This window comes from Asterias amurensis, chromosome 4 (genome assembly GCF_032118995.1).
Source record: "Asterias amurensis chromosome 4, ASM3211899v1".
Lineage (NCBI taxonomy): Eukaryota > Metazoa > Echinodermata > Asteroidea > Forcipulatida > Asteriidae > Asterias > Asterias amurensis.
This window is the reverse complement of record NC_092651.1, coordinates 19213504-19240655: the sequence shown is the minus strand read 5'-3', so window position 1 is coordinate 19240655 and position 27152 is coordinate 19213504. Positions and strand designations below refer to the sequence as shown.

General features: G+C 38.3%; 1 protein-coding gene across 3 annotated transcripts; it reads left to right on the top strand.

The window, feature by feature from the left end:
- Nucleotides 1–440: 440 nt before the first annotated feature.
- LOC139935780 (SLAIN motif-containing protein 2-like) lies at nt 441–26539 on the top strand. 3 transcript variants are annotated; one of them, XM_071930361.1, is made up of 9 exons: nt 441–831; nt 6427–6575; nt 9330–9449; nt 10107–10325; nt 11063–11302; nt 12545–12646; nt 13699–14059; nt 16717–16804; nt 19470–26539. In XM_071930361.1, the coding sequence occupies exons 1-8, from the start codon at nt 506–508 to the stop codon at nt 16769–16771; spliced, it is 1572 nt and encodes a 523-aa protein (XP_071786462.1). In that variant the 5' UTR covers nt 441–505; the 3' UTR covers nt 16772–16804; nt 19470–26539. The 3 variants fall into 3 exon arrangements, with proteins under 3 accessions (XP_071786462.1, XP_071786461.1, XP_071786463.1); XM_071930360.1 differs by lacking the exon at nt 16717–16804; XM_071930362.1 differs by lacking the exons at nt 12545–12646; nt 16717–16804.
- Nucleotides 26540–27152: the final 613 nt, after the last annotated feature.

Below are 27152 nucleotides of genomic sequence, written 5' to 3'. Positions count from 1 at the left end.
ATTGCATATGCAAAACCGTCCGGCGAACATTATTGCATTGTCCTCCGGATAGTATTGCATGCGACACCGGGGCAACTGTAAGGGGTGGGATCTCTATCATCAGTGGGTGGGTGGGAGTTTCTGTGGAATGAAAAAAGACCGAATCATTTAGAAAGGCGCCCTCATTTGACGAAGATGTTCAATGTTTAACTAGCCAAGTCCGTCAAGAAAAAGTGTAAATATTCATAGTTGATATTGAACTAAGCGTAAGATTTTAGCCTATAACGTACATTTAAGAAGAAAAAAAGTCATAATTTATGCAAGTTTTAGGAGATTCATGTAAGAAAATTACTTAATTTTAAGAGTATGACAATTTGACATTACGCCCGCTAGACTTGAGGAAGTTTAATGACCTGACGACACGGCCCACAATTCTTCATGATATTTCCTGTGAACCCGTATTGACATTCATGACACTAAAATCGTAGTAATTTCTGCGTACTATTTCTTCTTCAAACTATGCGAAATGGACACCCAAGTTGACCCAGAAGCCGAGGTAAGGAAACTTCAAAGTCTGGTGAAGAAATTAGAAAAGCAAAATGAACTGCTCCGCAATAAAGCTGGTGGCATAGGCACCGACAAAAATCATACGCCTCCCCAAAAATCTCGAGTGCGGCAGAACAACATGGCGATTTCTGATGTGACAAACCACAACGACCGAGTGAGAACGGCAAATCATTTGGAGAATGGTTCTGGTGACGAGGACCGGGCAAATTATAGTCTGATGGATGACAGTGTTGAACTTTTGGACAGTGAAATCAACGACATGATGAAAGAAGAGGAAGATAGTTGGTAAGTATTGCAGTCAGTGCCACTAAAACCTAGAGTCTAGCAGCTACAGTACATGTAACCTAAATTATATTATTTTAAATTGTGATTAATGTGAATACACTCGACTTGTGTTGTATTGTATTGTATTGGCTGTATTCTGTAAAATTAAAAATGTATGTGACCATGGAGCATTGTTCCGGCATGGGTCATGGTGTGACTGAATTTATTTTGTTAATAACACTACACAGCATGCTGTCCAATACTGGACGTAGATCCAGTAACAGTAACCAGGGCACTGTACTAATTAATAAATAGTTTGACATCTGTTATGTGGGTGGTCGTACTGTAGGCCTACTGCAGATGTGTATGTTATGTAGATGTCACAATTTCTTTAAAATTTTAAAGGAGCACAGGGCACCGGTTAGTCTGGACCTGGTTCAATTTTACGCTGACCAAAGGTCTTGCACTCTTGAAAACTTTTATAAATTTTAAATTATGATGATTATTAATTCATATATTTACCCGACTTTTGTGTATGTTTTAGGTGTTCATTGTAGATGATATTTTATTCCTCAAAACGAATGGCAAATTATAGAAATGATTTTAGTTTTTAAAAGTATGTCGATTAATGTGTGAGCAGTGAGCACATACAAAATATGCATATTTTATATGCAACAAATGACATGCAACTCCGGTCAATTCTCACTTATGTTTTAACTGAATGGTGAATAGAAGTTAGAACCAACTCATCGTCAACAAAATTTTCCATATTCATTTAAAGACAGTTGGACACTATTGGTAAATGTCAAAGACCAGTCTTCTCACTTGGTGTCGTATGCATAAAATGATAAACCTGTGAAAATTTGAGCTCAGTCGGTCGTAGAAGTTGCGAGATAATAATGAAAGAAAAAACACCCTTGTCACACGAAGTTGTGTGCTTTCTGATGCTTGATTTCGAGACCTCAAGTTCTAAACTCGAGGTCTCGAAATCAAATTCGTGGAATATTACTTCTTTCTCAAAAACTATGTCACTTCAGAGGGAGCTGTTTCTCACAATGTTTTATATTATCAACCTCTCCCCATTACTCGTAATCAAGAAAGGTTTTATGATGATAATTATTTTGAGTAACTACCAATAGTGTCCACTGCCTTTAAGGCCTGCTTGTTTGTGTAGCCAATTTATGTATTATAGGTCTTTAAAAAGGACAGCTAAATCTGAGTTTTTCTTTTGTACATTCAGGCTTGGAATACTTCAAAACTTGTTTTTATGAGTTAACCACATCATGTCTGATGATGTCTGTAGGCCTGTGTATGCTTTGTTTTTGAAAGTTTTGAAAGGGCAAGGGCACCAAGGCATTTTTCCCTTGGTAAATGCCACCCTGTTAGGGCACCCTATGAGGGCACCCTATGAGGGCATTGTAATTTTCTAATGGAGCATTTTAAGGGCACCAAGGCAATGACCTGGGGGCATGGCGGCAATTGCCTTCGCTGCCTCCATGGAGTATCATGCCTGGCGTGCCTGGTGTTGTAGCAAAAGGCTACATGTAGCTTTTTTTTTAATTGACAAATTAGTTTAGTCATGACCAATCATCAGTGATGAATGTACAGATATTAAGTTACTTTACTACAATTCTGGAAGCAGCAGGTATACAAACTTGTATTAGATTCCCTTAATTTTGTGTAACAAAAGAGAATTTAAATTTTGATCATTTTCTACAATGCTTGAGTCATGCATGTGTAATCTAATCCCTGTTCTTCAGATACTTACTGGACTATCAATAGCCAAAATCAACAGTCCAGTCTACAGTCTACATATTGTGTGTACACACACAGTAGTAGTTTTAGTATTGGGTCATTAACCGCACAACTGTGAACATCTGGCCATCTAGTATTATTTTCCCTGACATATCTAAAATGTATTTGTGCTAATTTATTTGTCACAAAAGAAACCCATTAAATGTAGGTTGCTCACTAAAGTACAATCATTGTGTAACAGTAAAATAATACAATCCTCTAAACTTTCAGCAAGATATCATGATTTTTATCAAGATTTAAGTTCATGATTGTTCTAAAAATTATTGTTTTCTAATTGTACATGTGTACTTCTGGCATGTCTAGCTGTTTGGTGCAGATGAAATTCCTCAGTGCCAAGCGCATCATGACAAAATGAGCTCTGTAGTACTGTGTACTGTGTACATTTGTGTACCTACATTACGTACATGCACACCTACCCCTGGCGACCTTACACTTTCGTATTATACTACAGTGACGTCCTGGATATCAGGGTCCATTTCTGGGGCGGAAAATTTTCAAAGCTTCATAACTCAAATCTTACCTTGCAAGAAGCCACTCATTTCAACCGATTCACGTTCCATGGGAGCATGTTTATTTTTCTGCGGTGGGTTTTGGTCGACATATATTCTTCACAAATCTGAATTTTCATGAAATAATGTAGCTCCCAGTGTTAAGAAATTCTCGTTTTTGTTCGTATTCTTGAAAACGCGCAATCTGCTACGGTTGCAAACTCGGCACCCATTTGGAAATTGAAATAACCCGATCCTCGACAGGTTCGACGTCGTATCGATGATACATAACTTATAAATAATATGTATTTTTCACTGTTATAGTGAGGTCGCCCTTTTCAAAGATCTGTATCAAAATAATTAATATTTATTTTGTGTAAACTTTTCAAGACGTTTTTGAGTCGAAAACACGTAATTTCGATGTCCAAGTATTTTTTGGGAACATTTACACGAAAATTTGATCCAATAAAACATTAAATTCAAAATAAAAGGTACTTGTAAATAATTTCAAATACAGACTGCCGTGCACTGTGTTCTATTACAAGATGATCGTAGCCCACTTTAAGGCTGCTGAGTTGCCAGATTCCACTAAACACCGGTGAGCACACTGTCGCTGTGCCGCCGCCGTGGTGGGGCAAAAGTCCCCCACGGCCGACGGCCGCGATGTAGGCAAAACACGCTCCCAAATCAAACTCTCTTCAAAATCAAAAAGTCATTGTCAACCAAACGCTAACATTTTCCATGCATTTTCAAAGCCCAATACATCAACAAATAGCGATGCACTTTCACCAACATGATTGGGGAAAAAAAAAAAAAAAAAAAAAACTGACCGTGCGGACGTAAAGTTTCCGGGGAAAAAAATTGGTTATGGTCATGTAAGCTAGCATGCCTACGAATTATTTTAACTAAATTCAAACCAGTTTTTATGGTGTTTGGTTTGATATGGTTGATGGACCAAAATAGGCCGGTGCCGAGTTTTTTTGGTGCCGAGTTTGTTGGACCAATACAGGCCGGTGCCGAGTTTGTTTGGTGCCGAGTTTGTTGGACCAAAACAGGCCGGTGCCGAGTTTGTTTGGTGCTGACATTCTTGGTGCCGAGTGTGTGCCGAGTTTGCGAGGTGCCGAGTTTGCTAAGTGCCGAGTTTGCTGGTGCCGAGTTTGCAAGGTGCCGAGTTTGCTAAGTGCCGAGTTTGCTGGGAGTTTGCAAGGTGCCGAAGTGTCGGGTACCCACTAAAACAGGCCTGATACTCAACTTACATGTAGGTCCATGCCCCTGTTTTTGCCTCGGTGGCCCTTGAAATGTTCTGGCAAACCCCCCCAAAAATACATTTTCCAGTGGTTGAACACCTAACATGTGTCTTAAAAAACAAAAAATTACATGTAAAGTGAAACAAGATTTTGTTTAAGAATCTACATTTTATTTTTATGGTCGTCACTGTAGTTTTAAAAACTAACTTTGAGTACTTCAGTGGATTGTAGATTACACCTAAAGGATCAAAGGCTTTCCTTGGGCATCCTGTTATAGGACTAAATCATTTCCTGTATGTCATGTACAGGTTTATGTGGTTGGGAATGTGGTGTGTAGTATTAAAGTCACCTGGAAGTGGTATTTTGTCAAAATAAAGCTTTTGTCACTAATAATGTGTTTTGATGAGTGGAATGTGAATAAACAGTTAACTAAGGTTCTAAAAAATTAGTTGAACTTATCTTTTTTACAAATTTAAGAGTAGGCCCCGACCCGAGAGGGCGCTGTTCGTGACGTCAATCGAGGCGCGATATTTGAACATTAAATGCTGCACAGTGCTGAAAAAGACGTCGGACCGGACCACTAGGCACTATTACTTGTGTGAGTCTGACCAGCAATGCAGCCTGACCCCATCTTTAATTGTTTTACCGCATCCAGCAGCAATACACTTGGTCGCATTGCCGGAAGAGTGCAAGAAAACAACTTTTTTGAAACGTACAAACTCAATGACTTGGACTTGCATGTACTATGCACGTGTGTTTACTCTACGCATCAAGGCAAAGTCATGATATGTAAATCTTGACAAACAATTATTAAAAAAATTGTTACTAAACATTACTCTTATGTTTGACAAAATAAAAATTCTATTTCCAGGTGACTTTAATTTTGGTTGCCTTTGTCCTCTGTACTTTCCCCGAGCTCTGTGAAAAAAAACACCTGTAGGCAAATTATTACTCTGTTGGGTATATTATTACTCAGTTGGGATTCGAACCCATTACCTTTGCATCTAGAGCAGTTGTCTAACCAACTATATGCCACCGAGATTGCCCAGTAGCTACAGGCAGTTTGAACTCCACATTATATTTTAGCAGTACAGACCTCCAAAGTGATTTAATAGGTTTAATTTGCATACGCACATAAATTTATATGTTTAAAGACACGGGACACTATTGGTAATTGTCAAAGACCAGTCTTCTCACTTCTCAACATGCATAAAATAACAAAACTGTGAAAATTTGAGTTCAATTGATCGTCAAAGTTGCGAGATAATAATGAAAGAAAAAACGCCCTCTTCACATGAAGTTGTGTGCTTTCAGATGCTTGATTTCGAACCTCAATCTAATTCTGAGGTCTTGAAATCATATTCTTGGAAAATTACTTCTTTCTCGAAAACTATGTTACTTCAGAGGGAGCTTTTTCTCACAATGTTTTATACTACATGTACAAGCAGCTTCTCATTACTCGTTACCAAGTAAGGTTTTATGCAAATAATTATTTTGAGTAGTTACAAATGTACCAATTAGAGTCCATTGCCTTTGATCTTTACTGCGGGTTCTGCCCACAGTGGTTGGTGCCTAAAAAAAAACGTTCGGCCCTCAGAACTCTGCAATCACCACTGGCATTACCATTTCTACTTCCAATCACCACAATTTTTTTACAATTTTGAATGAATCTTGCCTTGAGATTTCCTTTGAAAGGTTTTAACAAAATGTAAAATTTATACCTACATGTGAAACACGTACCAGTTTGATAATGCAAGTACATGTGTCATAGTGGTTTCTTTTACAATTGAAAAGTTTTTAAACAAGGAACTAAAGAACGCTATTCCTGACAATTGTTTCCATGGTGGAAGGCCTCCGTTCATGTCGTTCAATTCAATGCAGGTTGCTAAATTAAGAAAATTTGGTTTCCCGGAAGATGTGTTGGCTGCCACGGCCAACTGGTCAACTGTTATTTTCGCAATGCACAGGGCTCACAGTCGCACTGGGGAAATTTTGTTTTAAAAGTCTGTTTATTAATTGTTGTGATCAAGTTCTATTGGGTAACAATAGCTTTGTTTTATTTTAAGGTTGTACGTATCCCCCTTGAGGGTGCTAACACCAGAGGAGCGAGCCATCAATGTCTATGACTGGGTAAGACAAGATCTGGATCATCCCAGTGAAGAAATGGAGTCTGCCAAGAGGTCTTTGCAAGCCAAACTAGACGAATTATCAAGAGGTACGTACAACCCCCCCCCCCCTGTTTCCCAACCAAGTTTTCCAACAAACACTCCCATTCCTGTCCCCTTAAAGGAACACGATGCATTGGATCGGTCGAGTTGGTCTTTGAAAAGCGTTCTGTAACCGTTTGTTACATTGTACAAAATCGGTATATGGTTAGAAAAATTTTGTAAAAGTAGAATACAATGATCTACACAAATATGCCTCAAAATTGCGTGGTTTTCGTTTTACCTCGTCGACTAACACGGTCGGCCACTTGGCCGACCGTGTTAGTTCGCGACGTAAAATGAAAACCGTGCAATTTTGAGTGATACTTGTGTGGATCATTATATTCTACTTTTAAAACATCTTTCTAACCATGCATTCCATACATGCCATAATAAACGGTTTCAAACGCTTTTCAATTCCATAACAAACGGTTTCATAGACCAACTCGTCCGATCCAAGGCAACGTGTTCGTTTAATTATGTTAAAAATCAATTTTAAGCCCATTGCCCTTTTGAGATGTGTTGGTCACTATTATGAGCACACTGTATCTCCAGTGTGGGTGCACACATATTTACCCAAACCAAGTAGTTCCCTGCCAGTGGTAATGTGTCCACCCTAAATGTATCCCAAAATGGCTAATTAGTAATTGTCACTCATCTGCTTGTGTTTCAATGCCAGGTTAGTGAGTTAATCAAGAATGCCAAAAATGATATTGCAATTGCATAAAGATATCATCATGTCCATAGCTCTTCAACACCGGGAAATATTTCTGATGTTACTGCACGCTGTATGGGGCGCTATTAGTATTACCATCCGGCCTGTCTGGTATGCATGTCCCCAATGCAATCGACATGCCAATCCAACACATACAAATAAATAGTGTAAAGGGTACCTCCCAGATTTATGCTAATTGATATGACCGTCAATCATACATCATGTACACAATTGTAATAGTGAACATTGACCATTGATAGACAGTTCAGCTCTCAGTGTTTATTTATGTTGGGCCCAGCCCTGATAAAAGTACAATTTTGTTCCCTTCAACATGTTCAATTCAACAGTACAGCAATTTAGGTAAGAAGCTTAACCAAAGGCTCTGCAAAATGTTGGAATATAGGCCTATGCTTTAGACTTAGTCTACAAACACCAGTCTTGCAGAAACTTTCAGGAACTAGCAAAATTTTCTCATAAGTAGTGTAATATTTAGGAATAGGATACAATGAGCGCACAGTTGTCAAATTCACATGCGCTGAACCTTCTTTTGGGTATCAGACATTGTACATGCCTTGTTGTGGCCTCGGTGCCTTTTGACTAAACATGATATTTAGTTCCTTCAAGGCTCAATTTAATGAAGCTTTTTAAAAACAGAAAAGTCTTGCTTTAGAGCAGAAATGTGTTACCAGTCAGAATACTATTATCACAAAATGACAAAATGTTGACTGGCTCACTGGAATCCCTGCTAATTTTTGCTTAGCAAATAAATTTGTTTACTTTCACTATTAAAGGCTGTATGATAAATTGGGCCCTATAGATGGGACCTATAGGCATCTTGAGACTGGCTTAATGTACATTGCACAATACCCTTTCTCTCCCCTGGACCTTTAACATTTAGACATTAGCTGAGGTGTTAACACACATGTCATGGAAGGACAAATTATATTAACATGATTAAATACATGTATCATGTCTATCAATTTCATTTTAATCCTCTGGTGTTCAATAAACACACACAGTGAATCAAATTGCAAGAACATTTCCACCAGACCAAAAGGTTCATGTAGCTCATTATGGACCAGAAATACTTTTTACCAGAAATACTTTTTACCAGTCCTCAAAATATATTGCCAAACTAAATGCAAGAGGTTTGGAGTTGAAAAGTTTACATTGTAACTGTAATTTTAACATTTTCACCAATTTGAAAGGGCAAGGCCTTTCATTTTACAAATGGCTTTTTCAAAAATCTTCAAGTCTTAGGGAAACTTTTGACGGGTTACCAAGGCCAAGACCAGTGTAGTAGAGGCCATGGTTTTAATTGGTCAACTCTGTCTGACCTCATCATCCCTTATGTACCAGCCCGTCCACTCCGCTCATCATCACAACATTTCACCATACCATCCGTTCGAACTAAATCCTTCGGTTCAAGGACTTTCTCTAGTGCCGCCCCCCAACTTTGGAACTCTCTTCCCGGCTACATCCGCTCTTCACAGAGCATGGAACAATTCAAAACTCTGCTCAAATCACATTTGTTTTGTATTGCCTTCTGTTCAGTTTAATCCTTTTGTTTGCATTTTGTTAGCGTATTTTTTGTTAATTGGTTGCTTTATTGTTTGCCTTTTGTTTTTTTGTTAAGCACATTGGTATTTCTTTCAGTTATGAAATGCGCTATATAAGAATTAGCTATTATTATTATTATTATTAATTCCAGGCTTTTTGATATTATTATTTTGCTCAGCTGTGGGTGGAACCCCGACACTGTGCAACCAAATTAGATTTTTTTATTTATTTTTTTAGTTACTGAAGAATTGTTATGGATTTGTAAACTATCATTGTAGGCCTCTACAGTACATGTACACTGTTATTTGCATTTTTTAGCCAATCCAAATAAGAAATAAAGTGTACTAAAAGGAATCATTTCCTCACACAAGAAGGAATTTCAGACTGGAAATGTCAGGACAAATTGTATTTTATCACTTACTTAGTAAGTAAACGTCTGCTTTACCGGTTATTTTTGACTAAATGTTTACTGGATATTATTTTTCATCAGCCCAGAGAAACAGCATGGGACCCAATGCTTTGGTTAGCCAGCAGCACCAACAGCAACACCAACAACAACAACACCAACAACAACACCAACCTGTCATGGTGGATGCGTCAGTGGGTGTAGGTCAGTAAAGTGCATGTAAAGATGACATTGTTTTAGGGTTTATACTTCCTGCGAATGTGTTTAGAATTTTGTTGTCACAAATGCGCAACAAATAATGAGCTGTGTTAAATTCTGGTGAAAGTTTCTCTGCGAACACACTCATGTGATGTCAAAATTCACTTCTCATTCGCAGGAAGTATGAACCCGGCGTTACTAAGATACAATAATAGACCGATCCATTAGGCTCCGCCCACTGCGCACGTGTGAGCAAGAACATGTGCCTCTCTCCAATGCCATTCTGCACAACTCTGCCGTGCGTGCCAAACATACACGCACGCGTGTCAGACCTGAATTTGTCAGACTTTTGGTTGTGCAATGGGTTGTGATTGGTCAATACATAATGGGACAGGGCTTAATGGAACGGTCTATTACATCGACCCTGCAAATGAAAGACATTTTAGAAACCTCAAGTTTGTTTGGCAACCTGAACCAGAACTATGTTTGTGCTTAGGTCATTGGTTGAGTGTTGTTCACATGTTCGGGTCAGTGGTGATGACGCTTTGTTATGACCATAACGTAACAGAGTTGATGGCTCAGTTGAAATGGTTTCAAGTTCTCAAATAAAAATAGATATTATACTAAAATATGCAAAATATTTCCTTACATACTCTTCTTCAGGCCGACTAGAATCCTCCCCATCACCATCACCAAAGTCTCCCCAGTCCAGTGCCTCCTCTAGCCACTTTCCGTACCAGTCCTCAACGATGCCTCGGAGGGAGAGGGAACGAGAGAGAGAAAGAAGGATCAGCGGAGACAGGAGACCCAGCGATGAGCTGGGTTACACCAAACTGGAGGATGTAACTGATGTCCAAATACTTGCCAAGATGCAGGAAGATAGTAAGTGGATCTTGTCGAGGGATAATTAAGTGTACGGTAACCAGAGCCCAATTTCATAAAGCCTGAAAGCACAAAAACATGCTAAGCACAGAGGGGTATTGATTAACAGAAAGAGGTTACCAGCCAAAATGTTATTACGTTTGCATTGTTGCAACTGGTGCCTAACTCATTTTCTGCTTAAAAATAAATTAAAATTATCCAGCTTTTCTGAACACTCATATGAGCCCCTCCACTTTCTATCAAAAACAAGAGGCTAAAATAAATATCAAACAATGGGCTCAGAGGTCTGGTGTACCTGCTCTTCAATACCAACAGTAAAAGCAGTGTTTCCTCCTCCTTAAAGGAACATTACAGAGTTGGTTTTGCTAGCGATGAAGTTGCTGGCAGTGCAAGCATTTTATGTAATCCCACCATATACATAAACTGACAAACATGTAGAAGTTTGAGATCGATCGGCCATCTGGGTCACGAGAGAATAGTGAAAAAACGATTACAAATTTTGCATTGCATCGATGTCAAAACAAAAAATGAATAAAACTCTCACTGAGCGATAAACTCCATACGCGAAATTAGATTATTTATTTTTCATAAAATATGAAATTTCAGACAGAAATATTTCAAGGGATGTTTTCTACTATAATCATCATTAGACCATGTAAGTTTTATGGAAATCTGTGGTCTTCAAGATTTTTGTTTCTTACCTATTCTGTAACGTTCCTTTAAATAATCTCACTCAGGTCTAAGACAAGCCATGCACCAATCTCCCTCCAATTCTCCAAGGAGGGCCGTCACCGGTATCTCACCAGCCTCCTCAGAGAACACCCTCCACAGACCGGCCTCTCGGACAAACAGCCACGGTAGCAACGCTGACAAGGACGAGGCCCATGAGGCACACCTCGCAGGCGCCGATGCAAACGCCAAGACGTCAAATGTGGTACGGCGGAGGCCCTCGCTTGAGAGAATAAAGAAAGTTGAAGGTGGGTAGAAGTGACTAGACTGATTCCTGTTCCTTATCCGCAAGGATAAGTACAGGTATTGGTTTACATGTGTATACATGTATGGTTGATTTAAGTACAAACCTCCACAACCATGAAAGCCATGTGAAATGACGCGAGGTCAAAGGTGATTATGGATGTGGGCTCAACAGCATATCTCTGTCGTAATTAACAAGCCTCATAAGTGTGGCATCAGATGTTCAGGCTAGGTAGAAGTTACATGCTCCGGCTTGTAAACAAACTGGATGGGTCTACTAGTAATATGAGACGTGTAAGGATACCTTGCACATTACTGCTAAGTTGACAATTGCTTAGCAATATTTTTGGCTTAAATTTGGGCCAAGTTGCAGTGGGAATGAAAAGCTCAGGTCATCATCAACATTTTCCTTTCATGGATCCCACTGATTCTCCTCTGTTTGGAAAGCCAGTTCCTATCATTGACATAAATTGCAGATCACATTCCATTTCCGTTCAAATATTTTAAATTTGAGAGCCACTCTAGAGGTCTGTGAAGTATTCCTGTACTAATAGATATTCCCATTCCTACACCATACTCATACTAAATTTGTGTACAGTTAGCCTACGTCATTTATTTCAGCGCATTCATAATCAATTGATTTCACAAATAAACCAGTTATGACATTGCCAAAACTACCAGCAAAAGTGTCTTATGATTTGTCATTTAATAACAACATGATTTGGGCATTTATAGAGTGTTATTATCACAGCACTTTACAGAAGTTCCACTTATTTTTGTCCATAAGTTTTCGGTTTAAATTGATTATGGCTGTAAAGTTCTTAAGAAGAAATTGTGATATTAAACATCCTACTTCACTTTATAGTCAACAGAACATTACTTGTTCTGGATATTATGAAAAGCAGGGATTCGAACCCACCACCTGTTGGTTACAAAGTCCACCAGTTTACTCCTCTAATGTTTGAAAATGATGTGGATAACAATATCTCCTTTCCTTATAACTTCTGGGTATCCTTTAAGCGTCTGCATGTTCAACAATTTACCACTAATATTCCATAAACTTGTTGCACGGGATACATGTAATTCACTGTACTCGATTCCAGAACACCAGTTAGTGTCGTACTGATCCATCTTCAACTCATCTTCCGCCCACTACTTCTGCCTGCCACTCCCCTCCACCTTCCCTTGTCCCCCTCACCCCCATCCTGTCCCGTTTGTCGACACCCCACCTCCTTTACAAAATGCAGGGGATACACGTAGATATAGTTATGGAGCAAAGATGGCGCCCAACCATACCGCTGATAACGGGGACAGTATCACAATAGCCGAGTTGCAGAAACTCGCGCTTGGTAAGTGTGCGTCTGCACGGTCTCAGAGCTAGATGCGTTGGTTGTGGTCATGTGGTAAAGGTTTGCTACGCAAATGTGCCATTTTGTGTACTTTTTTTCGTCAGTGCATCTGGTAGGTAAAACTCTGATGCAAAGTTACTTTTCTTCAAAAGTCTGGTCACCGTAAAAAAAATTATATTATTATTATTATTATTATTATTATTACCCACTATGTTTGTACCATGTCGTTACCACATTTGGTTTAAACATATCTGTGCAGCACCACCCAAAATGAAACAGGAACCCTCTTCAAATCAGGCATACAACATCTCAGCCTAATTTCCTATTGTTGCCTTCTCCTTTTTAATTGGCCTTGAAAACTGAAAAACAACTGCCTGTTTGGTTTTCTACGCAACAATGCTGCATGGTTGTCAATTACTCCGGATATGCATACGTGTAACTATGCCCAACCAGCAGGTCTGAAGCAGCAGCCCTTGATGCATGTGATTTGTGCATGACCTGTCCTACATGTACAGTACCCTCTAAGTTAGCAACCCTCTGTTTATCAAGATCAAAGATCTATAAGTGGGATAAGATTTGTCAAGAGCAAAGTGCATCACAATTCCTTTTATTTGATAACAGATTCAAACCAACGACCTTCTGTCGTAAGTTCAAGATGGGAATTCGGACTGATATGTAAAGTACATGTATGCACTGGACACCATTTCAGTAAGCAACTCTTTCGATGCACCAAGAGATCAGTGCAGACAAGGACCATTGCTATCGATGAATACTAAACATTTGCTTACTGAAATGGTACTTAGTGTACTTGAACAGTAGATAGAGATCCAGTTCCCCATCTTGCTTCTAGTGGGCTATACAGTCTTTGGTATAGACTAAGGAATGTTGCAGAAACATTTTTTGTTTTCATGTTGTTTGCTTTTGTATGTTGTTTTATGCCATGGATTTTCTTGTGATCCTTTGTCTTACATGTACAACTGTTTTGTAATTGTGTTGACACTTTTACTTTTACAATTTGTTGTTAAGAATTGTGCCTTTTTGTGTAATTTCAGAGAGGCAAGCAGCTCATAAGGGCAGCCTACCCAACCTGAACCGAACCTTCACCAAGGAGAGTCCCCCAGCCACGCCCCAGCCACCCACCGCAGCCACCGTCTCCCCCCAAAACAACCACACAGACCCCACAGAATCCAGGCTCAAACACCCAACCAGCCCCTCACCAACGCGGTCCTTGCCAAGCCCAGGTAAAACAAGCTCCCTCAAACAGCCATCACCGAGCAAACTACGGACCGCCTCGCCACAGCGCAGCGGGATACCGGTTAGATCGAGTGTCTCTGCTGAGCGGAGTGGTATTCCAAGGCCCCGGTCGGCGGTTCTCAGCCCAAGATCGCAGTTACTTGTTCCAGGAAATAGGAGGTAAGCCTTTAGTGTGGTACCTCTGCATGTTGATTCTCAGGGTTTAGTGGAGAGATGACTTGCAAGGCCCAATTTCATAAAGCTGTTAAGCAGAAAATACTGCTTGACAAATTTCTTTGCTTTAAGCGAAAATTGAGTCGGGCACCAGCCACAACAAAGCATGTGATTTGGGCGGGTAACCTATTTCTGCTTAGCAATACTATTCTGTGCTAAGCACAGTTTTTGTGCTTACAGGCTTTATGAAATTGGGCCCTGACCATTCCTATTCATCTGTGATGTGTGTCTATTGCTTTGCAAACCTGTCTGCCAATTGGACTGTCGTCCTGTAGTGCCTACTCTCAAGGAAGAGTATACAAATTTGGATTTACACAAGTATAATTGACCTGGGCCAAATTTCATGGCTCTGCTTACTGCTGAATTCTGCACTTACGATCGCCATTCTCTGCTTACAGTGTAAGCACCAATTTCTGCGTTAGCTGTGTAAGCGAAGGATGCCTAGTAACGTTGAATACGCACACACAACCAAATTGCCCCTGCTAACATGTGAAATAGACGCTTGATGTAAGTGCAGAATTACTGCTTCAATAAGCGCCAATTCTTTGGTTAAAGCAGAGCCATAAAATTGGGCCCTGTTCTGTACTACTTACATGTAGGCGGAACGTCAAACCCAGAGTAGCCTTTCTCAATTTGAAATCTTTGTCCAATCTCACCAAGTAAGATCTGAAGTGTGTGCTGTGTTTTTTGAAAACTCAATTGAATAGTATGAACATTATTTCATATTTTACTTGTGTTCTAATTAAACACAAACTAACAAAGAGTTTTTTAACCTGCACTTCAAATGAGGAGTGATTTCGCACAATTGGGAAAATACCTGAACAGTATGTAAATATATACCTGTTTACATGTACAATGGGTTCATTGCTTGCAGGTGATATTTGAATCAAAAGGGAACACCCTATCTCTATTGGGTTTAAAATATCAAAAATTTGGGACTGTTTTTGTTCACGCTACAAGCTCCAGTAGAGCCACCAATCAAGTCAAAAGAAGGCACTTCCGTTATTGACAGCCTTGCTTGTACATTCATGCAGTTTTCCATTGTTTTGATCGCAGCTATGAAAGCATAACAGATCTAGATTGATAACATTATTTGGATTGAAGCATAACTTTAAACTTTGGTTTTGTTGTTGATGTTGGCTGCCATGAAAAGCAGTATTGAATGGAGTTGTCAATGATTATGTGTGTGTCTTGTAAATGTACATGTATGATCAGCAGTTAATGTGCATGCAAGCCATGTGTTTAGCGAATTGTCAAACAGCCAAATCCCCAGCACAACGTTACTTGTATGTCGCATTGGCATCCCTAAGGGGTAAGGGGGGAGTAGCTTGAGCCCCCACTGCCCATTATGCCAATGAACGGCAGCTACGATGTACAGGTATGGTGTGGCTACCCAGCAAGATTGGTGTGAATATTGTGCAACAGTTGTGTGATTTTATTTATGTACTCCCCACAGCAGTGATACAGTTGTATATTTGACAGCATTATGTGTGGTTTTGTAATTAAAAGCAAAGATTGCCAGTGTAATTTGTGAATGAAGCTGTTTTCAAGCAGCTGCATGGCATGACAACAGTGATAATGTTCTTGTAGTTGTGGGGAAACTGTACAATAAATGTAAAATAATTACTGTACTAAACATGGGTAGATGCATTACTCTACAATATACATGTACGTTCACCTTTGCATTTATACCTTTCACTGACTAATATCACTCATAATAAACGTCAACTTAAAAAAAAAAAAATTACACTTCAGTGTTTACAAATTTGCTGTCAGGGTTTGAATTTAAAAAACTCATAATATTGTGTGTACTGTAAAGATTGCATGATCATTTGTGTACACATTTGTTTTTGTGAAGGTATTAAAGCAAAACACGTATCAAACACGTACATTGTACATTTTAGTAGAATGCCCTTGTTTAATGTTTATTCTAAGTTGTTTACAGCTACCTCTCATGTTTGCAATTTTGTTCTTCTTTTGATGAATGTTCAATAAGTTTTTTAGATTTGCTTTTGAATTGATATGCACAGCCCTCCCCCCCCCATGTAGGTCTGTACATATTTTATGGGTAGAACCAGTCATCTCTCTCTCATGCGACATAATTAAAAACCTAGTCAGCTTGTTCTCAGAGGTAAAGTGGCTATCATGTGTATTTTATGTTTAAAAGCTATAAGAATTTGCTACAGCTCTTCAGGCAGTATAAACACGTTGGCACATGCGTACATGTAAGTGCATATGTATAAAATTCATCCACATTTTTTAGACTAGAAAGTTTTTTACTTTTTACACACTGGATGCTATTTGATAAATCTTTTAGTAACGACTGATTTTGTGTAGCGATTGCAGCACTGAGCAAGGGAAATTATTCAGTTAACTTAAACTCTAGAACTTTAATTTCCACCAAAAAACAAGAACAGAAAAAAGGAGAACAAGTTAAAAAAAAAAAAAAAATGAATAGGGAGAGATGTCTGGTTCCCGTTGTACTTGTAGACCTACTGTAGTGCATTTGTTGAAAACGTCTGTTAAAGTACAGTAGTTTTAAACTCCAAACGCTACATGGTTAACCTTAATACTGCATTGCAAGATGGCCATTCTATTTTCAGGGGGGACAGTCCGATGATGAGGGAACTCAAAGAAACCCAACAGTCAGAATGGTAACCCTTGGCTGATAGATCACCAGCGGGTAGCCAGGTGAAAATATCTTCAATCCTTTTACCCCTTTCGTTCTTACATGTCTTAGTTCAGATAATATTATTTGCTAATCAACAGAATTAAGTTTAGGTGGTTGTATTTCTGAAATAATTTTTCCCCCTTAGTTTGTTATTAAATGTTTAATATTTTATTATTGAAACAATTTATTATTTTTATTATTATTTTTTCTAAAGTACATGTAGTAACACTAGTAAGGTTATTATTTGTGTTTACCTAAAACATAAACTCGCAACTCGGACATTAGACTTGTGGACAAGTCGTTAAATGTCTGTTGTGGTGATAGTGTTCCGACTCTATTTATGCTATTCCGAATCTCCTCGCAGTTCCCGCGGTATTTTCGCGAGACTGCTGGCCCTGCGAGACTACTGCTCTCACGACTAGTATAAGTCGGCAACCAGCAGTTTGCGCTAGAGCAGTGATCTTGCGAGAGTACCGCCACAACTCGACTACATGTGTCTCACCGCAGCAGACCATTAACGACTTGTCCACAAGTCTACTCGGACATCTGAGCAACTCTAGATTGGCAAATGTCTGCTATAGAATGGCAATTTCTTTTTTCAGGACTCAGGAAGGTACTGAGTATACAGTGCTTCACTCGTATTTAGCATCATGGGTAAACACAAATAGTATAATTTATCTGTGGTGCATCTAAGTAAAGGACTAAGGCTATTGACCCAATCCACCTGATGTCATCATCGGAATAATCTTGGATGCGCCATACTGGTGGGCAATGTCACTCTGCGTTATTCAGTGAAGTGCACATTTTAGACGACAAGGTGTTTACACGTAAACCTATTGCCCACCACCATGGTGAGTGTGGCACAGTCGCCACGTGCCTGCAAGGGTCAATAACTGACTAAGTAAAACAAAAACTGTCTGGCCCTGGGCAGGAATGAATAATAACTATAACAACTACTGTGGGATGAATTCATTATTTGTGGGGTTTATAGACTTCTCTGGCAATGGTTGCCTGCCTGTTTGCAAAGTATAAGTATTAACGCATTTGTTTGTACAACTCGTTAAGATTTGTACAAAGAATGTGTATATCCAGAAGCTTACATAGTTTAGGTAAAATTTAGCATACCATCCTTTATATTCACACATTGCCTGCTGGCTGCTAAAATGTACATGATGCACACTAACCTTAACAATAAACTAACAAACTGAACTAAAAGTAACTTGATACAAAGCATTTTTCCTTATTATTTATTAAGAATTTCTTTTGAGCAAACCAACTAATCTAGAAATTGTGCCTGCAATTGCAAAATGATCTTGTAACAGGTATTATCAGAATAATATTAATATATGATTTATTTATTTACATGCATACCATCATGTATGCTGGTAATAATGTGCACAATGTATACAGTAGATTGTTATTCACTCAAATTTCTTAGACATTTTATCAAAGAACTGTCCCACATCAATCAAAATCCATCACCATATGGATTCTCAACATTGACACAAAATATATGAGATGGACTCTAAAAGGTAACCAGTTGTAACGACCTCTGTTGACCTTATCAGTAATGATCCCATATGTTGCCTTATTGGTGAGGTCAAATGAGGTTGCGACTACCAGTTACCTTATAGAGTCTTGGCTCCCAATACTGTGGCTACATTTCTGAGGATTTTAACCATTCAGAGATAGATTGCTTAACTTGGGTATTTGTAGTGTGTGAATTATTGCAATACAAATGTAAATAAGGCATTAATAGTTATAGTGAATAATTTGTTACCGAAAACAATGTATTATTTTTTGGTTATTCTAACAAAAACGGGGTATTTTTTATGATGCTGGAACTTGGAAGTAAAGTATTGGTTTCCTATACAAACACTATTTGACTTGTATTAATGTGCTGTTATATTGGTTTCCTAACACACACTGATACAAGGATACAGTGTATCCAAACTAGTGGCTTCAGCAGTGGCTATGGATAGATTGCTGACAACTGTAGCCAAAGTCGCGTTGATTCAGACACAGCCTAAACTAATAAACCCCTTGCATAACGCAAAACACTACAGTGTTCAGAAGCAACTCACACAATTTTACATGCGCGCACACAAAGGGCAGCCAATGATTTGCCTCTTTTGGCCATAGTAAGGGCGCTTTTTAGAGGCTGTATCAGACTGCTTGAGCAGTGGCTATGGAAAGGAAGCCGGAAAACTCCTTTTTATAAGTGTTAACACCGTAGCCAATGGCCATATAGCCACAGCCAAAGTAGCTTGACTATGGCGCGGCTTAAGAATCACTAACCAGGAAAACATCAACATTGATTGCCGCTTGAGAGAGAAAGAGGGTAGAGCCTACCGGGTTAAAGGAGCTTCCTCAAAATGGTGAAACTAATCTTTAGCTAACAGCAGGTCCCAGTGTCATAGAGCGGCCTTTAAGCACGAAAAGTTGCTTAGCACAACAAAATAATGCTTACCAGAGTCAAGTTACTATAATTTGTAACTGGTAACCTGCATGTTCTGCTTAGCAGACATTTTGTTGAGAATGTTTTCTGCTTATAAGCAGCAGCTCTATAAAATTGGGCCCTGAACACACCTCTGCATATTTTGTTGCTCATTACTTTTCTTCCGTCTTATAATCATCCTCTTTGCTGCTCTTTTTCTCCCTCTCTCCATCTCTATCTCTCTGTAGCTCATTAACAATGCCCAGGAGATCACGTAAGACTAAAGATGATTCATGGAAGGATGGATGCTACTGAAGAAACAGTCTCGCCTCATCATTGCCAGGAGAATGCTTGCTAACCCCCTATCAAAATTTGTCAAAATTTTCTTATGGTAGACTTAAGACCAGTTCATACTTCCTGCCAATGCGATAAAATTTTTGACGTCACATGGCTGTTTTCACAGCGAATAATTCGCAAGTGTTAAACAACTGCGGCAAAGTTTTCGTTGTGAATTTGTGGCGTCAAAATTCGTATCACATTCGCGTTCGCAGGAAGTAAGGATCAGGCTTTAACCTTCAAACGCTTTCGGGAGAGTAATGCAATGAGAGTTTCGTCACGCAGGACTTTTTCCTCGATTGAACTTAGCTTAACTTCATGGCATTATTTACAGCAGAAATATGTTCTTGTGATCACCATTCTGTGTGCTTACGGGCCTAGTCACTAGTGTGGCTAGTAGACCATTCTGTGCTTATTGGCCTAAGAAACGGCCTAAGTCTCAGAAACACAATTTTCTTGTCTGTGCAATTCATAGACGCTAAACCAATGTTTGTATGAGAGACATCAGCTGTTGAAAGCTTGTTGTTTATGTCTCCTTGTGGGAGCTTCACCGAGTCCCCTTGTTGGGAAGATCATACAAACAAACAAACAAACATACAAACAAACAAACAAACAAACAAACATTTAAAATGGATCCAAAATAAAGAAAGAAAATAATATGTACAGAAATTGGGAGATACTTTTAAAAGAAGAAAATTTGTACACTTAGTAATAAATTTTCTGCTTGGGTTTTCACAATTTGTACACTTCCTGTAGCAATGTCATGAAGTTGAGCCAAGTTGTACATGTACATATAAATTGCAAAGATAATCATAAAACCATTTATTGCGCCAAACCTTTTACAAAAAGTCGCTGTAAGGATTTATTCCAGAGACCAGGGAATTCCCCTCGTTGAACTGAACTAATTTCTTGTTTTTAAAGGGCCTTGTTACACGAGGCACATTTGACAGGCGACTCGGAGGCACCCAAACTGCACTTCATGCAATAAAAACACTTCAGTTGCATGAGAGACCTTTGTAGAAACAGTGTCTGTCTATCTTGAAGAAATTGATGAAAACATTTTCATGTGAATGTGTTTTGTCTTAGAGATTGCCTGGAAAATGGTTGCCTGTAGATTGCCTTCTGTGAAAATGGCCCTAATCAAGCAACAGGGGTGTTTTCCAAATCTTCGCTCACGCTCAAGCTCGGGCTTCGTCATCAATTTTGAAGCAGGTTGCATTTTACATGGTGTTTCCAGTATCAATTAGAGCCTAGTGCCCAAGCCTTGGACCGAATTTCACAGAGTTGCTTTAGCAGAAAAAAAAGCTGAACATTTGCCTGCTTAGCAAAAATGACCAGGATACCAGTCCCAAATTGTACATGTGATTTGGCGTTTTGGCTGGTAACCTTTTTCTGGTGAGCATCGTTTTGTTGTGCGCAACTGCTTTTTGTGCTGAAGCAGCTCTGTGAAATTGGGCCCAGATTTGGAAATAACCAGAGCCAAAGACAGTAAATGCATTAATACATTTCCAATATATATTTAAAAAAAACTTTAAGGTGTAATAAATGTTACAGTGCATGCTGCTGGACTAATCAAAACAAACTAACACTATTAACCAGGACCCAATTTTAAAGAGGTACTAGAGCGAAACATTTTGCTTAACAAATTTCTACTAAGAAAGCTAAACAGGAAACAATTTCCTAAAAAAACTGGCAAGTTGTGAATGTTTGAAATATAAAAGTTAGGAAAATTTGAAAACTTATGTAGTTTCAAAACTTTGTATGATATACGAACTATTCTGACCACCTATGCATTATCAAGAATTGTCAAGGGTACAAAGAATTTACAAAGAGGTATTAAATATTTTGGTCACCATTTTTATAACCCAACAATTACAAAAGGTACAGATACTATGAACGCATTGATTGTTGGTTGGCCTAATGGGTTGAGTATGCTGCTAGCCTTAAAGACACTGGACACTATTGGTAATTGTCAAAAACCAGTCTTCTCACTTGGTGTATCTCAACACATGCATAAAATAATAAACCTGTGAAAATTTGAGCTCAAATGGTCGTCGAAGTTGCGAAATAATAATGAAAGAAAAAACACCCTTGTCACACGAAGCTGTTTGCTTTCAGATGCTTGATTTCGAGACCTCAAAATCTAAATCTGAGGTCTCGAAATCAAATTCATGGAAAATTAGTTCTTTCTCAAAAACTATGTTACTTCAGAGGAAGCCATTTCACACAATGTTCTATACTATCAACAGCTCCCCATTACTCGTTACCAAGTAAGGTTTTTATGCTAATAATTATTATGAGTAATTACCAATAGTGTCCACTGCCTTTAGCAAGTTTTGGCTGATTTAGTTATGGCCATCTACGACTATTGCTTAGGATGATGCTAAGGACACCCTAGTCTTCAATGCATGTCCACAATGCGATGTCACCGTAGCCTATAATTCGGACAGGGCCTAAAACATTGTAGGTGAATATCGCAAGGTTAAAAAAAAAAGGATCATTATTAACATTTTTAAGATCACAGTAGTAATCATGTTTGTTCAATCTTAAGGTAACCAGAGGTCAATGGCATTTTAGGAAACAAACCTGTTTGGCGACCTTTGACTTTAAAGTAGCACAACGATGAAAAGGTCAATATGTATTTCTGTAAAAAAAATTCAAATGTATATCAACGTTCGATTCAGTGTGTGAGATTGCAAATATTGTAAACAATAAGTGTGGATTGTGACAGGTTTATGTAGGGTAATGATAGATATAGATCACATACCAGAAAATTGGGTTGTCCAAAGGGCCCTGAAATTTTACAGAAGGCAAAATTTTGTGTCTATTGCCTGGCTGTTCATTCTTGAGCTGCCTTGAGGCCTTCAATTACATGGATGCCATGGCCTCTCTGTTGCCCCTGGCCTTGGTGCCCCTTTAGAACTTTGCCACAGACTTTAAGATTTGCCAACTGAAGTGCCCCTTGAAAAGTGAGAATGGCCTTACCCTCTCAAAGATGAAATTCCAGGGCTGCTGATTAAACAATCAATTCCGAAAATATTTTACTTAGGTTGTAGCCCGAATTACACCATTGTGCGATATATACTATACACTTGGTGCTTTGGTACAGAGACAAAAATGCGCAACCAGTCATATGAACAGTTTGCTTCAAACGGTCTTTTGGCAGGAAACCATTTTCTGCTTACGCAAACAAAATGTTTTGCTTAGTTAAAAGCAAATTACCTAAGCAGGTGTAATTTTAAAGAGCTGCTTAAGCAAAAATAAGTGCTTAGATCATTTCTGCTAAGCACAAATTACCAGGATACCAGTCATAAATGTAAGATGTCATTTTGACCGGTATACATACTTGGCTACTTTTTTGTGCTTAAACAGCTCTATAAAATTGGCCCCTGGTCTTGAACTTGATGGTCCCACAGACATTTAATTGTACTTTTCTAAATGAAGTGCTCTTTCACAAGAAAAAATTGTGTTGTCCTTACAAATATGGAAATCCGGGTGTCATCTGAAATTGTCAACTTGTCATAAAGAAAGCTACATTTGTAAACCGTTTTTTGATTAAAATAACTCTTCAGCCTTCTTCTGTAGCAATTTGCACTTAATGAGTAATGTGGTATATCATTATTTATATAAATAAAGAGATCAAAGATAAGGTTAATTATCGATTAAGTGTTGTAATGCAAGGGTCTGGCAGGCTGAGAGAGCCCAGAGGCTCAACAAATTAACGTCATACTTTTAATGAAAATATTGATGATCAATCTTAGCTCAGCATGAAGCAGCCATGCAGCTTTCAACTCAAAAGCAGGGGCGTATTGCAATAAAACGGTCTTAGTCAGCGGTCTAAGACCAGTCAGTTATAGCAGGCTATCTGCCTTAGACGGTCTTAGCAAATCATCAAATCATCTACAACTAACAAATGCAGCACCATCTTTAAAAACCAAAACAAAGACCGATTATAGCCAGCTCAGAGCAGGCTTAAGATTTAAGACTGGCCATAATTATAGACCACGCTATTGCAATCGGTCTATAATTAAAGACTGTCTAAGCGTGTTTGAAGTTAGCCGGCTATAGCGCATAGACCGGCTTAAGACCGCTTGGTGCAATCCGCCCCTGGTTTCTTTGTGCGTTAAATAGTTGTTATATGGCGTAGAGAAAACTGAAAAACAGTGTACAAAGTAAATTTTATTTACTTGGCCAGTCCTCCTCCTTTTACAAAGTTGCAATTCTGAAGAGATCTAAAGCCATTCAAATTTCAGATTGTTTGCTATTATTTAGTTTTATTGTGTATGCACAATTAGCACCACTAACAGAATGAATGGAAAATGAGAAGAAATGCTCACTTTAGACGTGGGAGGAAAACTATGATAAGGTTGCATACAAAATATCAGTTGAACTTAACCTTTTTTGGCATTTGAAAGATGCTAGTGGATCAAACACAAGTTCTGGTGGCCAAGTAATTAGAGAGTGGGTTCGAATCCCAGGGTTCGAATGACTCTTGTGTGCTTGAGTGAGGCATGTCATCCAGGATTGTGATGTAAATGATTAGCAAACTGTGCACTCATTTGATTTTCTGGTGCTGCATGTTTCTAAGGAGATGAGATGGTTTTTAGGAGAAACTTAGGGGGTAATATTTCTTTAAGGTGCTTTAAGGGGCCTATTTGGCTTGAAAAACACATACTATATATTATTATTGTTCACCATAGTAGCATGTCCACTGTCAGAAAATATGACAGGACATGCAACATGTATTTTAGTGGAATTTACTACTGTCTAATTGATGGAACTTTTTGGAGTGTAAGCTACATGTATTTTGTACTTTGCCTTATTTCTTAAACTGGGGAACCTTTTTTTCTTTTCTTAAAAATGAGGATGTTTTTCAAAAACAAGGAACTACTTTTTAGTAGAGACAAATAGCGCTTGGCAAAAGCTGAATACCAGCTACACAGAGCAAGGGTAAGCTGCCAAGGGGTTCTGCCAAGTCTCTGGTTAAATCCTCAGAGACTGGTTTCCATTCAGTGTACAAGAATAGTCTGTGCCAATTTTATAGTAATCTTTAAACCCTATAAACCAACCCTGCGTACACAATTTAGAGAGACACATACTTCTGGAGATTGATAAGAAATCTTTGGGCTGATTGTCTGATTTGTCTAATAAAATTAAGTTTAGACCTGACCAAATTTAGTACCTGCAAGGGTGTTGCTGGATTACATTTTTGATATAAACAGCCCCCCCAACATTTGTCATTGGCTTAATTTCAGAACACATACTGTTTAACAATAATGTCAAAATGAGTTGGAAACCACCATGTGGTAACAATGTAAACAGAATGTGATTTTGGCTGGTAACCTGTTTCTATTAAGCAAGATTTGACTGTGCTTAGCAATTGTTCTTGTGCTTACAAGCTTTTATGAAATTGAGCCATTGTGATGTACAGTCTTTTGGGGTTTAGTTAGTAAAAGCTTTAAAGGAACACGTTGCCTTGGATCGGACGAGTTGGTCTATAAAAAGCATTTGGATAACAGTTTTTTATAAAATGCACATGGTTGGAAAGATGTTTTAAAAGTAGAATACAATGATCCACACAAGTTTGTCTCGAAATTGCGTGGTTTTCCTTCTACTGTGCGAACTAACATGGTCGGCCATTTATGGGAGTCAAAATTTTGACCCCCATAAATGGCCAACGTGTTAGTCGACGAGGTAAAAGGAAAACCACGCAATTTCGAGGCATGTTTGTGTGGATCATTGTATTCTACTTTTACATCTTTCTACCCATATGCATTTTATAAAAAACGGTTACAACTGCTTTTCAAAGACCAACTCGACCGATCCAAGGCAGCGTGTTCCTTTAAGAGTAGCACAAGACTGAACAGGCACAATTTAGTTTTAGTGGTTTATCTGTTTGTTTATTGCTGAAAGAAATGAAGAATACAAAAAAATGCATTTTCATATTCTGTGTATAATTTATTATGTACAAAGCTGTAAAGAGTTTTAATTTATACTTTTTTGAGAGTTAGAAAAAAAAGAGAAATACAATAATGGATCAACAGCAAAACATGTAAATAATAAAAAGTTATAGTCCGAGGTTGCCGTGGGATTAATTCAAGAAGAAATTGATGTTTCATTTTGGGATTTTTTTTTAATTTACTCAAATTTTGATTCCCCTTACTATGTTTTTTTTTTTACTGCAGTTACATGTAGTCCTTTTTGTTATTGCAATTAACTTTTACCCTCTTCTGCAGGTAAACAAAATGTATTTTATCTCTTAATTTTTAGTACTATTTGTACTTTGGTTTGAGATGTTTCCATTGATAACGTGCAAGGAGGGAGAATGTCGTGTTTTAGAAGTAAAGACAAATTTAGAAAGTACACTATCTTCCTGGAACCAATTTCATAAAGCTGTTAAATAAGTGGAAAATACTGCTTGACACATTTCTTTGCTAAGCAGAAATTGAGTGGGCCGCCAGTCACAACAATGTAAACTGAATTTAATTTGGCTGGTAACCTGTTTCTGTTAAGCAACACTTTTCTGTGCTTAGCAAGTTTCTGTGCTTACAGCCTTTTGAAATTGGGCCCTGGGGTGGATTTCACAAAGGTAGTCCTAACTTAGGACTAGTCCTAGGCAATGCTAAGAGATAGGATCAGTCCTAAGTTAGGATGAGTTACTGGTCCTAACTTAGGACCAGTTCTATCTCTTTGCATTGCCTAGGACTAGTCCTAAGTTAGGACTACCTTTGTGAAATCCACCCCTGGTCTGCTATGAGACATAGATTAAGGTTGATTTCTGACTTCCATGATTGATTTTATTGTCATTGTATAACATTATTGCATTTTAAGTCACAGATTGTAACACAAAAATATAAGATAAAGCATATAAAGTAAGCTAACTATCGCATTGAACTGAATCATGCAAGTGATATAATGAAAATGGGTATTATTTGTTTTGCATGTTTTTGTTTCCATTCAAATGAACTGAATAAATATTATGTCAAAGACATCTTTATGAAGTGTTTTCCGGCTTTAGTGTTTCATTCTGTCATCTTCAGTGTTCAAAATGATTGCAAACTATCTATAAGATCTTCATCTTAGTTTAGCCATGGGTTAAGCACATCATTTTTTGTGTTCAAACTGCTAAAACGTTGATGGACAAAATAATGGTTCAGGACGTTAGTTTTTGTGTCCTGTTTGCTAATTGGAGTCGAGCTTTGTATAATTTTTTATGCTCTCCCTTGTTCTCTTTGACCAATACAATTGTATCCAAAAAGTTGTACTTGATTTTGTCAATTAATTGTGATACATCATCTGGAGGGGTAAAAAATATAATTGGGTGATTTCTTGATCAGTTTGTTTTTCTTCATATTACATGTATGGGTAGGACATACTGATAAATATTTCGGTTTTAAATGATGCTTTGTTCGTGAAGATTGTCTCTTCGCTTCATAAGTACATTTCTTCAATTGGCAATGCCATTAAAGATTGCCACTTTTCCTAGTTTAGTGGCGAATCGAGTTATTCGAAAATACAAAGTCGTCCTTGAGCCAAGACTATGCGAAATTTATCGACCATTGTTTCCTGTCACTGTTCGTCGCTTGGTGGCGCTT

Excerpts from the sequence above, each read along its gene's own strand:
- LOC139935780 (XM_071930360.1), top strand. The coding sequence starts at position 506 with ATGGACACCCAAGTTGACCCAGAAGCCGAGGTAAGGAAACTTCAAAGT. Across the intron at positions 11,303-12,544 it reads GAGAATAAAGAAAGTTGAAG|GGGATACACGTAGATATAGT; the intron begins GTGGGTAGAAGT and ends TACAAAATGCAG. Across the intron at positions 12,647-13,698 it reads GTTGCAGAAACTCGCGCTTG|AGAGGCAAGCAGCTCATAAG; the intron begins GTAAGTGTGCGT and ends GTGTAATTTCAG.